Below are 16,650 nucleotides of genomic sequence, written 5' to 3'. Positions count from 1 at the left end.
GTGTACAGCAAAGGTTTTGGAAGCATATGTAAATGAGACTTGGCAGTAGTCACCCATATGGTACCCAACTTCGGTCCAGCATGATAGTTGCTTTTATCATTTCTTTTGGATCAAGTGCTTAAGGTCCAAGGGTATGTACCTTAAACAAATATTGACAAAGCCAATAGATCTGCCTTTTTTAAGTCTGGGCGTTGTCAAACATATTTATTGCTAACAATATGCACAGAGTGAACTTTGGGAGCATCCCTTTCAACTATTGGCTCCGTTTGACCAGCCTCTTCCAGCCAGTGTCTTCCCAGTAGGGTTTTCATCCTCATATATTGTTATTGCCAGGTTGGTTGTATCCTTCTGCCTACACTCAAGTGCTTGCATTGAACTGCAGAAGGGGCAACTTTACACCTAAACCCTCTCTGTCCACTCCTGCTTCTCCCCTCTCCTGTAATTTTCTCTGATGAACACTGCATGCATTAGCACATTAAACTCGCACCTGTGGGATTTCCCACTGCTTGCTTATATAATTTATTGCACACACTGTATCTTTGACAGACAGGCAAACATCACCGTTTCACTTCAAAACATGCACTCTACAACATTCAAACACACAATGTTGTTACACAACCACTGATGAATACTGTGGTGTTTGTAACGGTGATGGTGGTAGTAGTAGGTGTTGTATTTGTGATGGTGAGAGCGATGTAGTAGTCATGATGAGGGTGGTGATAGTGGTTGTGAGAAGGAAGTCAGTGGTAGTGGTGGTAACAGTGGTAGTGTTGCCAATAGTTGTGGTGACATTGGTAATTGGTGGTAATAACGGTGATGGTAATGATAATGGTTATAGTAGTGATATTGGTGGTGGGAATGTTATTGACAGTGGTGATAACTTGGGTAATGATGTTATCAGTTATGGAGATACTAGTTGTGGTGATGATGGGTGTTGTTAATGATGTTATGTGTTGGGAGTAGTAATGATAATAATAGTGTTGGTGGTTGTGGTAAAGCTGGTCATAGTAGTACTCATAGTAGTACTGTCGGTGATAGTGACGATTCAGTATGCGGGATAGAGGGCTTGGCCGTGGGGAAAAAAAATGTATTTGTATGCACACAGGTTGAAGGCGAAGCTCCTCTGAAAAGCAGTGCTCAATCCCAACCCATAAAAATCCTTGAAATCATCAAGTATGACGAGAAAGAGCAGGAGCCAAGGTTCTCTCCCTTCAACCACTTCCTGCTTGTCCCACTCTCAGGCCACAGTACCAGCATTAAACGCTGTTTCCCTTCCATCTGCTGTACCCCAGGTTATTCAGCTACCCTTTGCTTCTTACTTTAATCCTCCCACAGTGTTCTTTTCTTTGGCCCTCCTCCCCCCACCCTCCCAGGTGCAGCCCCTTCCTTACCAGGTTGCTTGTCTCCTGGCTTACATACACTCACTGCACAAACACTGATGGGTTATCTCTTTTATCAACGATTTTGTGCTTGACATTCTCTGATGGAGTTTTGGACTGATAGCGCTCCCCTGACCTCACCCTTGCAATGCTGCCTAGTTACAAAGTGATCCTGGCTATTCGTACTGATGGGAGGTGGTAGCCTGGCAGTTATTTTCAGTTCATTTCTTTTGGTCTCTTGGGTAAATCTTGATCTTTTCAAACATGCCAAACTCCTCAACCTCAAAATGTCACTTCACCTATGTTATTGAACTCCTCCTGCCACATCTTTTCAGGAGATTTTAATCTATGGGCAGATCAACCCCACCCTACTGACACTGCTCTGCTCCTTGAATCTTGCACACTACTCGGATAAACCCATGGTGTATGTGATTCCCATCTTCAGCTATGACACACTTTAAATGTGATATTAGCTTACCGCGAGCAGATGATCTGTTCTTCACCGTTTCCATGGACTGAATATTTTACTGTGCAATTTCACTGTTCTCTCCTGGGTTTTGTTTGCTCAACCAATAGCACTAATTCTCAGTCAGCCCTGTGATATGTCTGACATAAATTAGCTCCCACAGTGTTAATAGAGTTTGCCATACTTCCCTTCCCTGATGTTTGCTAAAATCACCAGTGCAATCTCAAGGGTCAATTTGTGGATTTACTCTTGCCTTGATGCTACCATCAGTTGTCACTGATCTAAAAAATCAGTGACCACGTATCTGAACCCTGGCACAAGCAGGGTCTAAAAGCTGAGCATTTTCCATGCAAAGGGCAGAAAAATCTTGCCATTCCTCTTAAGCTCTTCCAACTTTGTCCACTATCAAAAGGTATTATGCAACCATAAAAACGTAATTCGAGTGGCACATGCTTCTTTCAATGCCGAGAAGACTGCCAGTTCTTTTAACGCAACTGAAGAAGTCTTCAAGATTATAAACAAAAACCCACTCAAGCAAAATTTGAATTTCACTTTCATCAGACTCATCAGCTCGGATGGTCCCTTCTTCTGGTATGAATCTGTCCACTCTGTCTTATCAGTTTTCTCCTCTTACGTTTGAGAAGATTGTTCTGCATCTCTTGGCTGTCAAACCTAGATTGCCTTTAGATTCTTTCCAGGCTTAGTCTTCATCTGGGCTCCCTAGCACTTGGGCCAGTCTTGAATGATTTGTGGTACACCCTCACTTGTAAAAAAAAAAAAAAAAGCCTCAACTGACCCATCTGTTCCCAGTAATTTCCATTCAATTTCTTTACTCCCACTTCTGGGTCAAAAACTGTGAGCAATAAATAGTTTCTCAGCTTCCCCTTTTTTGGAAGACTATACTGCTGATCCCTTACTGTTGAGTTTATGACATTACCTAATCAGCTCTTGCACTGAATCTTGATGATCCGTACTTGCTGACCAACCAGGGCTACTCTGTTGCCTTGGTCTCACTTAGTATGTCATCAGTCATTCTCACAATTGTATGTGGCATCCTGCTATTACACCTCCATCATGTTGGCTTTCAAGATGATCTCACCTTTTACATCTGCCTTCTCTGATATAACATAGTCTGTTCTGCAAAGATTCATGGCTCTGGCCCAGTGTGGGTGCGAAAAAAGGTCTGGCAGTGCTGAAGCGAACCACCTATAGATGGATTGTCCTCTGCATTGAAATGTGTTACGCATTTGCTAAAAAACAACTCCTGGAGGGTTTGCATGCTCATTCTACCAGAGTGAAAGCTGCAACCACTGCGTTAGCACGCAGAGTTCCAGTCCTGGACATCTGTCAGGCAGCAATGTGAGCATCCCTACACGCTTACCAAACACTCAGGTCCGAAGGGATGGGGACATTGCCCATTCGGTCTTGCAGGACTTCCTAGTATGATCTTGATTCACAGACCCTCCTCTGGGGATGGTGTTGCTTGGGTATCCATTCTGAAGGAGGCAATCTGTAACTAGAAGTCTCTATCAGATGAACAAGTTCGTTATCTTTGGTAACGCCTTATCTGGTAGAGACATACTCTAGTTGCAGATTCCTTACCGACCCACCCATCCTCCCTGCCCTGCAAACTGATTTCTTGGGACAGGGACTTCCCTTTTAGGGCCCTAGTTCTGACGCACCAGTGGTCAGTGTTCTTCATGGCTCATACTTCTGGCTGGATAGTCGTGAAAAGAAACTGACATCAATGCGCCGGGGTGGCTCCTATATAGGTCCCTTGACATCATATCCGGCGCGCACAACGCCAACAATGGATGCGGAGCCGCCACCTCCACCTAACAATGCATAGGGGTACTGCTTACAAAAAAATCTCTGGATCCAGACTGACGCCTAGGGAAATTCTAAGGTAAGGAATCTGCCACTAGAATATGTCACTGCCAGATAAAGCGTTACTGAAGGCAAGTAACTAGTTCAAAAAGACTAACAAAACAATGTCAGTTAGTTGGTCTTAATACGTAGTTGAAATTGTTCTCCGTTTCTGGGATTGCACTAATCTAATAATCCATTTTCATGGTGATATGCCCTTAGCCTGTGAGTTAGCCGATAGGTCAGTCTCTGTGTGTGCAAGTGTCTGCTTGTGCAGCTTCCATATAAATACCATATTTGTTTGCAAAGAATTCAACAGATAATTCTCTCAACAGAGCTGGATATGTGCATCCTTTAAGAATAATTTTTCTTCAGTGTGAGAACGTGAGGATGTTCAAAATGTTTACATGGATTTAAAAAAAGATCTAAATCTGATTTCTTAATGTAGCTTTAAACACATCTCCAAGATTCGGAGCTTGTGAAACAAAGGACCAAATGAGGATGGCTTCTCGCTTGCTTCTTACTTAGATAGGAAAGTGGAGTGGTAGTTCTTTCTCCAAATTACCAGGCACAGGGAAGATGTGAGTTGGCTTGCACAGTAACACAACCTCTTTGGACTATGTAAAGTAAATAGCCTGAAGTCTTCCTTTCTCCAAATTGCTGGCTTTGTTGTCCCAGAGAGTACATGGGCTCTCAGTTTAGGACTATGTAAAGTAAATAGCCTGAAGTGTTCCTTTCTCCAGATCGTTGGCTTTGTTTTTCCAAGAGAGTACATGGGCTCTCAACTTAGGTTACACTTGGGGTACATAGTAACCCATAAAGGTCATTAGCTCCTCTGTCAGAATCAAAAGGCGAGGGACGATTCAATTTGTGTTTTCTTCTGAACTGTTCAATATTGACCAAATGTTTTTATTATTAAAAAAGCTGATTACAGAAGAACAGTATATACTAAACTTTCTTTCAATATCAGTGAAGACACATATCAATTAAATTACCTGCCAAACAAATGATCCGTAAATAATAAAATACAGCCTAAAATACCTTCTGCTTCATCCACCCCAAGTCCTCACACATACCAAATCCATGCTAGATCTTAAAAACTAGGTGGATAAGGCATGCTCCTTCCTCCCTCCTGCTAGCCTCCCCCCCCTAAAGTGACTGTGCAGCACTATCTTACCATCTACCAAGGGAGGCCTTTATCCCGGCAAGCTCTTCCCTGATGCCTGCTTAAAAAAAAAAAAAAGTGTCTGTGCATACCCTCCTACAACTTAGTAGCCCAGTTTCACAAATTTCTATAATTTTTAATGCATATAGTCACCATGACATGGAACCAGGCTTCCCATTTGCGGATTTCCTCATTTTCGTTACCCTTTCTACAAAACTGGGACCAAACGGGGACCTTCAATGGGTAGTAATTAGTGACCAGGTGATCAACATTGCAGTAAAGACAAAGGGCAATATGTATCATGTATTTTTGTAGTTGCAAAGGGTCCAATCGGGCCATTTACGACCGCAAAAGTGCATTTTGCTATGTATGAATTTCAATTTGTGATTCGGTAACATGGACCACTGCCTACTCTTAATAAATGAAAATACGGTAAATGTTTCTTTTTTAAACGCATCCCATTTTCCTTTAAGGAAAATGGGCTGCATTTATAAAAAAATAATAATAATTGCTTTATTTAAAATCAGTCACAGGCATGGTGGTCTGTTGAGCCCAGCAGGCCACCATCCCTGTGATTTTTTGCATAATCTCGATGTGTTTCATTATGATCAATGAGGTAGGTCGACTTGTGACCCATTCGAAAAAGCTAAATGAAACTCATGGACTTTCATACATTCAAATAGCGATTACCTAATTGAGATTCACAGAGAATCGCAATTAGGTAATCACAATTTAGAGTAATGATACATATGGCCCAAAGTTCCTGACTTGGTGGACTTTTCGAGAGTGCAAGTCCACCAGGCCCAGGATAGCTACATTGAGGGTGAATATTCTCTAGAGTAGTCCTGCTAACCACACTAAAATATCCTTTCCCAAAAAGACTTTAGGGAATTGCAGGACCAAAACACATGTAGCCATTCTCCCTTAGAATTACCCTTTGGGCACTTCCCAGGCACTGAAGGGAACATTTTATTCAAAACATGTTATGTTTGATGGAGCATCCACCTGTTAAAAAAAACATATGGTGGAAGTTTGCATCCCTGAAGCTGGTTTAACTCGGGATGAAATATCTCTCCCAATGCTAGTACCTAAACTCAGTCCCTGTGTGCTGCTTCCATTTATTTCTCATAGCTTCTGTTCAGTTCAGAGTCTCGATTCAGAGCCTGTATTACAGAGAATTGCTCTTATTTGGCCATACGTGAAGAAGTGGTGCTGGCTATGGAGCACTTTGCTTGAAAAAAACTGTGAGGGCTTAAAACTGGGATCCACAACGAAGTCTCCGATCTTTGTTATATTTAAATCTGCCCATTTGCATATAATTCCTTAGGACAAGCCAGGAAACAAAAAACTACAGGAATCCAGCGGTGTTCCGCATTTATGGGTGGGTATGCCCTGACTTGAAAAGATCTTCTGCTGCAGCGCAATTAATTTGGGATAACGTTTTGTATCTCACTTATTTAGGGCTTTTAGTGGTCATCACACTACAGAATAGATCGGGAATGTGCAGGACCTTATTGTTGAAACTGGAGGACTCCACTGGCAGCCTGCACAGCTCTAGCACTAAGAACACCAAATAATAACTTTGTAAATCTGGGAGTCCCATCCCACTCTTGCCCACACAGACATTCAACATCTGGTCCAGTTTAACAAAACAAGAATTATATAGTTTGTAGGAGACGGCAACAGAAAGAAACCGAAACAAAGAAAGAGTTGACATCTTAATGAGTGCAAGGCTACCAATTAACAAGAGTATCCAAAATGTTAACTGCTTTCTTCAGGACTGGGTTATAGTTATCCTGAAAAAACTCACTGTCCATCTGTAAAATATATCCCTAAATTTCTCTTTGTGACCATTCTTTAGTTCTTTTCAGAACAGAAGGAATAGCTTCTGTGGAGATGCTGAAAAGTAAACATTCTGTCTCGTCTCATTTATCTTACAACCCTCCAGAGCAGTAAAAGCTGTTATTAATTGTAGGGCCATATTTATATTATCCAATGTGGGGATAAATACAACACAACATCATCTGCGTATAGCCCGATATAGGTGTTGAAACAGGTCTATTTTGACGTAGGGCCTAAACCAATAGTTCTGCTAATTGTTAACCAGTTGGGCCCTTGCGCCCTGGTGTAAGGCTTGGATTGGCCTTGTAAATTGAAATTGAACTGGGAACTTACCTGTAGTATGGACTAAACACTTCCAACTCACGAGGTAAAATGCCCTTTCTCCTTCCAATAGGATTAAAGCCACTGGGATAGAGCCTGTTGACATCAGATTGATAAATTCAACAATAAACTGAGTATTTTTTAACAGGCTTCGACCTCTGATAAAACCGGTTTTATCCAATGAGTTCCGGGTGGGGCCCACAATGTTGATCTGATTAGCTAAAATGTTAGTGTATAGATTACAATCTGTATTAAGTACAGTGATTGTGAATTTACCTTATGCTTTAAAATGGCATCCACTCTCAAGACATATTTGAGGCCAGCATTCTTCTAGCGTCTTGGTTTCTCCAGAATCAACCACTAGAGAACTGTACAGTTTTTGTCTGTACAAAAATATGTTCGTCCATTAGATTGAAAGACAGTGCTTCAAATTAAATGATGTGATTCCTCCTGTGTACGTAGTTAGGACCGCTCCACATGACGATGAGTTACCTTACTTGTACAAAATGAACCATTAAAAAACAAAATGTGAGAAATTCAGGTTTTTGCTCTACAAAATCCGTAACAAAGGACAGCTGTTTTTGACCCCCAGAAATATTCTCATTTGTCATATTTAGATTGTTAAATGATGGTGTAAAAAATATTCATGTAATTGGCCTTCTTTCAGGTTTAAGGGTGTAAAGCAAAAGCTCAGCATTTTTTGGCATATTTCTGTAACATGTTTCCTTTATTCACTGCTTAAGTTATTAACATCTGCTTTCATTCCTAAACTGGCCAAAGCCTATTGTGCTGATCTGTTAGGCCTGAAAGGATGCTCTAAAACACTCATGGTACACACGGGCACACATATTAAGATCCTATTTTGATCAGATGTCTAATCCTGGGCTTACCTCACTAATGTAAGTTGTTTTTCAGTTGTTTAATATACATTACAATATGAGCCTTGTCATACACATCAAGAACCATGTTCCTTAGTATTTTTTTGAGAATGTGATTAAACATATACATAGACTGCCTGCAGCTTTGATATGTAATATCTGTGCATCATAATAGTCTCTGTTACCCACATTGTGTGTTCACACAGTGGTGTGACCATTTTTTGATTTTGACTTCAGTATTCTGTAGCAGTCGATTCACCTGTAAAATGCAGTATAAACAACCAGTGTATTCATAATAGATGTAAAGAGAAGGTAGCCCAAAGTTGTAATAAGAAGTGCACATGCCACATATTTGACGCACTAAGCAAGTCTATTATAATTTGGCATTTTTTGCGTATAGTCTGTGTAATAAACTGCATTTGCTCAGCTTTTCCTCTTTTTTTTCAGATGCAGAAACTTCAAAGTTTGATGCATGCTCCGAAAAAGAGATATGTTGCATAAATGATATTGAACTAAATGACCTCTTTTACAAGAACAATGATAAAATAAAAAGTGAAACAACAACTTTGCAAATTGCTGCAATGCTAGGTTTGTCACCTGTCTCTGAGCAGACGAAATGTATAGAAACGAGAAATAGAAATGTTTCAAGCATAAAACGAAAGGTTTTGGCTGCAGCTGCACCCCTTGCAGCAAAACGCTCGAGAATTCAACCCAGCAGTGTGGATAATACAGCTAAGCATGCAAAGAACCCCAGTTTAGTTTCAGGTTGCAGAAAGGATTCAGAACTTGATTGTCAGAAAGATTATTTTGAAGAGGTATTTAATGTTGAAATGTGCTGTGGTAGTATGGAGTTAATCAACACTATAGAAAACTGTAATTCAAATATAATGCTTATTCAAGATAGCAAGGATGAAGAGAAGTCTTGCCAAATTGTATCAGCTGAAGAAAATTGTATTTCTGATCTTGCTTTAAAACAAACAGTGGCATCAGGTACAAACTGTGAATTATGTCCCCTGCCTTCACCTATGCAGAAGGCAAAATGTGTCTCTGTCCTTCCAAAGAAAGAAAAAGACCGGTATCTGAACTTGCTTTCAGTTGTGATGGTTAAGCAGCCTGAGTGTATCACTGCTGAGAAAGCAAGTAATGCAGAGTCTTTTCAAACTGCAAGTGAGACGACAATTGCTATCTGTACAGAAAATATAGAAAAAAGGCAGACTGATTCATTTTCAAACCCTGAAATAGAAAATAAGAAGTTAGGAGGCACTGATTCACAAGGAACCCTTGTGCCCTTTGCATCTACATGTAAGGTCAGTGTTGGTGACTTCAAAACTGCATCTGATAGGCCAATTCAAATCAGTATGAACAATGCCACAAAAGGCAAAAAGTTGTTCAAAGAAATTGAAGAGCAGTTTTGTACAGAAAAGCAAGAAAACCACAATTCACTGGGTAATTCACATTTTCCCTCAGTTTGTAATACAATGTCTAGTGATCTTCCGTCAGTTGAATTTAAACCCTTGTTGGGTAACCAGTTGAAAATCTCAAAAAATGGACTTAAGAAAAGCAGACAACTGTCCAATGAATTTGAAAATTGCTGCACTGGTCTCAAATGTGAGAATGTAGACATTATTGCGGGTACAAACATTTTACCTGACTCTCAACCTGCGTTAAATCTTCTTGTGGAAAGATTCAGAACAGATTCTACTAAGCAACCAGGCATCTCTGAAAACATCCCAGAAGGCAATATGCGTTTCCAAGAAATTGAAGAACACAATGTTGCTGCCAAATTAAATGAAAATAAAGACATTAAACCAGATGTCAAAGTATTATCTGTCTTTGGTGAAAATATACATTTGTCTGAATATCATGATCACACAGTAATTCAGAATGGAAAAGAAAACACATTGGGAGAGGCACACCTTTTACCTGATTTTAACACATCTGTTTTAAATGATCATATTGATGAATTTAAAACAGCATCGAAGAAAAAGACAAATATTTCAGAAAATCATAAGGACAAAATGACATTTCAAGAAATTGAAGAACATTACCACAATGGAAAAATTCACATTGAAGACAAAACAGATGATCCACTCATACTCCCTGTTTTTAATGAATTGAGTCCAAACCAGAAGCTTATTAAATCAGAGTCTCCAACCAAAATACAGTTCCAAGTCGGTCAAAAAGATTTTGAAAGAAGCATAAAGAGTGAAAACAAAAAATGTATCTCTGAAGGTAGAAGAATTGTTTCATTTGGTGATTTGAAAACTGTCTACCATCAACTACAGCATGATTCAGGAAACATACAAAAAAAGGATAAAATATTCATCCAAGAAATAGAAGAACAGTACCTCAATGGGGAGATAAGGTCAGATGATGGTGAAATGGACTTTATAGGATCTAAATCAAACTTGCGGTCTTGTTTCTCTACAACTGAATCTATTATGCAAACAAAGACATGTGACCTTCTTACTAACAAAGACATTCTGTTCAACGAACCTCAAAATCCGTGTAACGGGGAAGAATCTAAAAGTGCAGGGTTTGCCAAAAAATCAAACATGTTCCCTGTTTTAAATGAGACCAACAAGAATTTGTCTTTTTGTGGCTTCAAAACTGCATCCAACAAATGGATACAGTTGTCGGAAAATCAAGTAGAAAAAGGCAAGATGATGTTCAAAGAACTTGAAGACAATTTCCAAAATACCCTTGGTCAACATGTAGAGGAAAACATTTCAATATTGAGTGTGCAGCAAACACTAGCAACCTCTCCTCTTCGAGAGAGTACCATTAATGAATCATGTGTTTTGGGGATAGTGGAGCCAAAGGGCCATGCTTTTATTAACGCAGAGAGTTATTCTGATATTGGACACATTATTCAAGATTTCCCAACCCGACCTTTATATCAGCCCAGCCAGAGTTTGACAGAGAGCCAAAAAGCAGAAATTACAGAACTTTCCCATATGTTAGAAGAAAATTATAGCCAGTTTGAGTTTACACAGCTCAAAAAAACAAGCAATGCAATAACAAGTGATACAAAACCATTGTCTCTGACTGCATGTGAAATAACTCAACTAAACAATTCTGATATGTGGAAAGATGTGGATTTCAATGATAGCTTTGATACTGAAGTTCAGTTAGTTGATACAAAACAACCATCTGGGATGCCAAACCTACAAAAAAGCTCTGCAGTGACTCACAATTTAAAAAATGAGGCTGTAGATTTAGAATATAAGGCATTTGAAAACCCAGAATTTAATATTGCAGATCAGTGTGTCCTTGCCCCTTTACATGCTGTGCCGAAAGACATTTTGACCAGCTTAGAGATCTTTACGTTAGCTACTGACAAAAAGATTGACTTTGATCATGATGTTAAACTCAGTGCTGGAAAATTATCCAGTGACATGCTAGGTGCTGGTGAGGAAAGAGAATGCCTAGAAATAAATGTAAAGAGAGATGTCTATACTAGAACTGATAAAGCTACTTGTGGTTTTCAGCCAGGTAACCATTGTGACACATACTCATCTAAGAGAAAGTCTGATGGTTGGATCATGCTGAATAAAAATATCTCAAAACCCAACATGAATAATTGCGAGAGGATAATTACAGAAGATCAGCACAAACACAACAGTATTGACAGTGACTTTGTTTATAATATTGACAAGGGTATTTGTATATGGGACACTGAACATATAGCTACAAATATCAGACAGACAGAAAATGGGGGTTCTTCAAAGGGTGAGCAGCATAACTATGATTTACAACAGGGAATCTCACAGCATTCAGTAGAGTTAAACCAAGTTGCTACATTAGAGAATGTTAATACATTTAACCGTTCCAGTGATGGAAGTTGGGGTCATGAGCTTCTTGTCAAAGAGGTAAATGAAATCACCAGCTGTGTTCCTGGGGGCTTTCAAACTGCTGGTGGCAGAAATATTTTGGTATCTAAAAAGTCTTTGGATAAAGCACACATTATATTTCAGGAAGAATGTTCTGGCCCTTTATTAGTAGCTGAGCCATTGGTAGAAAATGTCATGCACAGGAGAGACACTGACCTAAATAAAACTGCATCTCTACTACAAAACTCAGCTGTGCAAAAAACAGAATTTTCAGATTCAAAAAATACAGTGATAATTATTGATCCCTGCACTTCTAGCATCAAACTTCCTGAAGGAAGCATGAAAGGTTTTCATACTGTTAGTGGAAAAAAGTTAATAGTTCCAGACGCATCACTGGATAACATAAAACATATTTGTTTGGAAGAAACATCACTGGTAGATATGGAAGATGAGGTTACTACAAGTTCTAATAAAATGGAAAAATCTGATCCACTGGTTGGAATTGATGAGATACTTGAAAGGTCACTGCCCGAAAAATATTGTTTAGATGCCTCATTTAAATGTAATGAGAGCAGAAAACAGCCTGCGTATATGAAATATGTATCTACTATAGAACAGAATATTGACGATCCAACTAAAGAACCCTCACAGAGAGACTTTTATGAAACAAATTCTCTTGATGTGGAAGTATCAAATCCTCTAGTCAGTAGATCAGAAAATTCTGATATCCACCACATAGCGAAATCTGCTATGCACCTCACTGATTCCTCTTTAGGATTTTGCTCCAAACAGGGTAAACCAATACATTTCAGTGAATCTGCCATTCAAACAGGAAAGGACCTTTTTGTTAAAAGTGATTTTGCTGGAATAGCTCAAAATGATATTTCAAAAAATGTTTTGGGTGTTGCCCTCAACACTAGTATTACAGTTCCAAAAGTGCAAGATGTTCTAGTAGAGTACCCTGCTAACATAACTGCTTTAAACACAAGAAAATATGAATTTAATAAAATTATGAATGTAAGTGAAATAACAGAAAATCTAGATTCAAAACAAGTTTATGATTTTAATAATTGTAATGATTCCAGCAGTAATGCAGATAGTGTAAAAGCAGAATACAGTACTATTTTGCAAGAACAGAAGATGAAGACCATAATAATTGGGGATGAAAGTAATACTAATTCAAAAGACACATGCCAGGCTAAACTATGGTTTGATGAAAACATTGAAAACAATTGCCTGGATACTCCCAATCTTACAAATGGTGATTCCTTTTTAGAAATCAATGTGAAGGAAAGAGAATCAATAATTAGTAGTGGGGAGTCCAAGATCAAAAGTCTAAAAGGAATCGCTTTCACCACGGCAGCTGGTAAAAAAGTCAGTGTATCAGATGATTCTTTGAAGAAAGCCAAGCAGTTATTTCAGGACGTTTGTAAAAGTGATGAATTTATTCTACCAAATATTAATTCTATGTCCTTGGTAACTCAAGCTGAAGCTCCCGTTCCTTGTTCCAAGTCAGCTGCAGATGCAGCTCAGAGCTTTATGTTACCAAATAGTCTTCCTAGTAAAGACAAGCGCAACAAAAAATCAAACGAGTGTCCTTTTTCTGTTAACAAAGGGAAAGAAGATTGTGTACAAGAAAAAGGCCTAAAGCGTGTAACAATGACATTTTCAGACATGAAGACTGAGAATTCCTTACAAACGTATGGTTTTCAGTCAGCTGATAACTCTGTTTCTAACCGTTATGACAAGCTCACTTCTAAAGTAGATTTTGTCCCTTCAGATAATACTATACAAAAAACAGGGCTGTTTAGTACAGCAAGTGGAAAGCCTGTGCAGCTATCTGAGAAATCATTAAACAAAGCCAAACAACTCTTTTTGGAAATTGAAAGCAGTTCACCAGTGAATGACAAAGATATGTTGTCATTGAAACCTTTGTGTGAAGAAGGATCAACAATGTATGCAGAAAAGGATAGTGAATTAAATATTAACAACATGCCTGTTGAGGAACATCACTCTAGAAGCTCAATTAGGTGTCCGTTTTCCACTGCCAAAGGGAAACAAGTGTGTGTACAAGAAACCTCTCTAAAGCATGTCAGAGTGACATTTGCAGACACAGGAACTGATAACAAGTTACACACCTACGGTGTTCAGGCAGTCGAAAGCTATGTTTCTAAAGGTCTGGACAAGTCTACTTACAAAGTGGATACTGCTTTAGAACAGCCAGGTTTTTTTAGTACAGCAAGTGGAAAACCTGTGCAGCTTTCTGAGGATTACTTAAAGAAAGCCAGACAACTGTTTTCGGAAATTGAAAGTAGTTCACCACCGTTTGACAAAAGTGAGTTTACTTTGAAATTTCCGTTCAAAGAAGATAATGATAAATCAGTGCATGCAAGAAAAGGCAATACGTTGAATGCAAATGATATGCATATTGAGGAGAAAGACACCAGAAGTTCAGATGAGTTTCCTCTTTCTACTGCCAAAGGTAAACAAGTTGGTGTACTAAAAAAAGCTCTAAAGCATGTCAAATGGACATCTTCTGACCTGGAAACCGAGAACTCTGTGCAGTCATCTAGTTTTTCATTTGCTGATAACTGTGTTGTTAAATGTCAGGACAAGTCCACTTGTATAGGGAATTTTGCTGGGGGTTTTAATACAGCAAGTGGCAAAGCCGTGCAACTTTCCGAAGATTCCTTAAGGAAAGCGAGACAACTTTTTATGGAAATTGAAAATGAAAATAATAACTCAAAAGCAGATAACAAGGACATATTTATGATGAAGTCCCAATGTACAGAAGATAATACAGTGTTTGGAAGAAAAGACATTGCGTTTAATACAAATGTTGAGCAAGCAGCAATACAGGATAGTGCAGTTCCTAAAAATCTAGTACATTCAAAGACTAACTGTGGATTTAATACAGCAAGTGGAAAGCAAGTTTTGGTTTCAGAAGGCACTCTGGAAAAAGTCAAAAGTATGTTTAAAGAATGTGATAACCTCAGCAGCATTGAGTATGATTCACTTAGTGAACAACTGAAACCTGGTCCACCAATAAAAACATACATGTGCAGCTTACCTCAACGTAAAGAAGTATCAGTGAAAAAAAGAACTGCTATCCCCCTCCAGATTACCCAAGTAGAAAAGCGCATGCAAAACTCTTCAAAAACTATTCAGTCTTCTGAAATGCCAGAAAGGTTTGTTCAGAGTGAAGAAAGTGTACCCATGGCGTTAGAACATGATTTGTCAACTTACAATAAGCCCACTGTTCATATCAGACTACAGCAAACATCGGAAACAACTGCAGAAAATCAAAATGCCTCTTTAGCTTCCTTTGTGAGAGCTCCAGAAGTTTATCAGGAAAAAGAAGCAGTAGAGAGTGCCAGAGCTTTCATGGAAGATGGTGAGCTTACAGAAAACTCTATGATATTTGATGGGGTAACATGCCAATCGACAGAAGAAGAAAACAAGCAGCATGGTAAAAGACTGAGAACAGAAGATGGCTTCTTATTTGGTATGTGCTAGCAATGTAATTCCATGCTATAAACAAGTTCATGTGAAATTTAAAATGTGCCACTTCCAAACTGTAATTTTCTACAGCGTGTTTTTGTTATAAAGATAGGAATGCTTTTTCCAAAGTGTAACCATAGTACCATGCGGCCAAAATTGAGTATTTTAATATTGATGTGGCTATATTCTGGGCATCCAGCAAGATTATTTTAAACTAGCATTAGTTGTATTTTACTTCTGTAGCATTTTCTTTTAGAGTTCTGCCTTCTCATGATTTGTAATAAAAATGACATGATTTATTTGAATTAAAAGAATACACATGCAACTTCTAGCTAAATTATGTCTGTTTTTAGGTGAGCCACCAATCAAAAGACGGTTACTGCCTGAATTTGACAGAACAATGGAGACAAACAGATCATCTTCATTTAAGGCTATGACAAGCTCACCTGATGGTATTGAATTTTGCTTTTTTTTTTTGTAGATGTCATCTCTCACATGTTTGCATACTTATCTCTAGTCTCACTTGTAATGAACCCTTTCTAATATATTTGGTGTGCAAAGGTTCAGTAATAAAAGGGTTATTGAGGGTGAAAATGCTTGTTGCTTATTTATCATTCTTATTCTATTGAGTGTTTTGACATAAAGAATATGGCCATTTACCCCATTTTTCCAGGGATGGAAAGTATCCCTGAAGAAGGGCCATTAGTTGATCATAGCGCCAAAACCAAGTCAAAAGACATTAATGGGGAAATAGTCTGCGGACACTCTTTTGTCTACTCGGGAACAAACTGATTAACTTTTGCTGCTGCTTGACCTTGCACTTTAAAACTCTTGTGTATCATTTTTCAAAAATGTTTGATGTTTTAATGCCTGGAGAGGATTGGTACCCCATAGAGTCAATGGAATCTAATCATATCTTCCTGACAGCTTTGGTGTTTAGCAGGTTGGTTTACTGGCGACCGGGGGCCTACAACCTTTGATACAGAGGAAGTGTGTCTCTTGACGCGTCCACTTCAAAGGCAAACGTCTTCATCACAGATATAAATTAGGCCATCTGGACAAAGTGTGATTAGTGTGCTGTAGTACTTTGAGGGCCATCACTAGGAGCCAATTCAAGGCAGAAGGTAAGCGGAGGTTGTGAATGTTTTGATGGGTGACTCTGGAAAGGGCGTGTCTCAAACATTATTTGGTAATAATTTTCATAACATGCCTCAAGCTTCTTCCTGTGCACCGGATTGACCTAGAAACCCGAACCCCAAAGTGCATTGCCCCCGTGTCCTCAAGTGCATGACTAGCCTATCAGCAAATCTTGCTACTTTTGTCACTTCCTTGGGTTGGCACTTCACCAAATTAGATATTAAATTAGACATGTAGCTATATTGAGAATTTGACAAAATTA

At 38.9% G+C, this 16,650-nt stretch overlaps 1 protein-coding gene across 3 annotated transcripts in view; it reads left to right on the top strand.

The window, feature by feature from the left end:
* BRCA2 (BRCA2 DNA repair associated) overlaps positions 1 to 16,650 on the top strand; it is a 584,634-nt gene that overhangs the window by 187,246 nt on the left and 380,738 nt on the right. For all 3 annotated transcript variants that reach the window (XM_069205562.1, XM_069205563.1, XM_069205564.1), the window contains 2 exons: positions 8,365 to 15,255; positions 15,605 to 15,703. In XM_069205562.1, the coding sequence (XP_069061663.1) occupies positions 8,365 to 15,255; positions 15,605 to 15,703 (6,990 nt within the window). The remainder of the gene's footprint in view (positions 1 to 8,364; positions 15,256 to 15,604; positions 15,704 to 16,650) is intronic.

Source organism: Pleurodeles waltl, chromosome 8 (assembly GCF_031143425.1).
Source record: "Pleurodeles waltl isolate 20211129_DDA chromosome 8, aPleWal1.hap1.20221129, whole genome shotgun sequence".
Lineage (NCBI taxonomy): Eukaryota > Metazoa > Chordata > Amphibia > Caudata > Salamandridae > Pleurodeles > Pleurodeles waltl.
The sequence above is the reverse complement of the archived record's forward strand: the minus strand, read 5'-3'. Positions and strand labels throughout refer to the sequence as shown.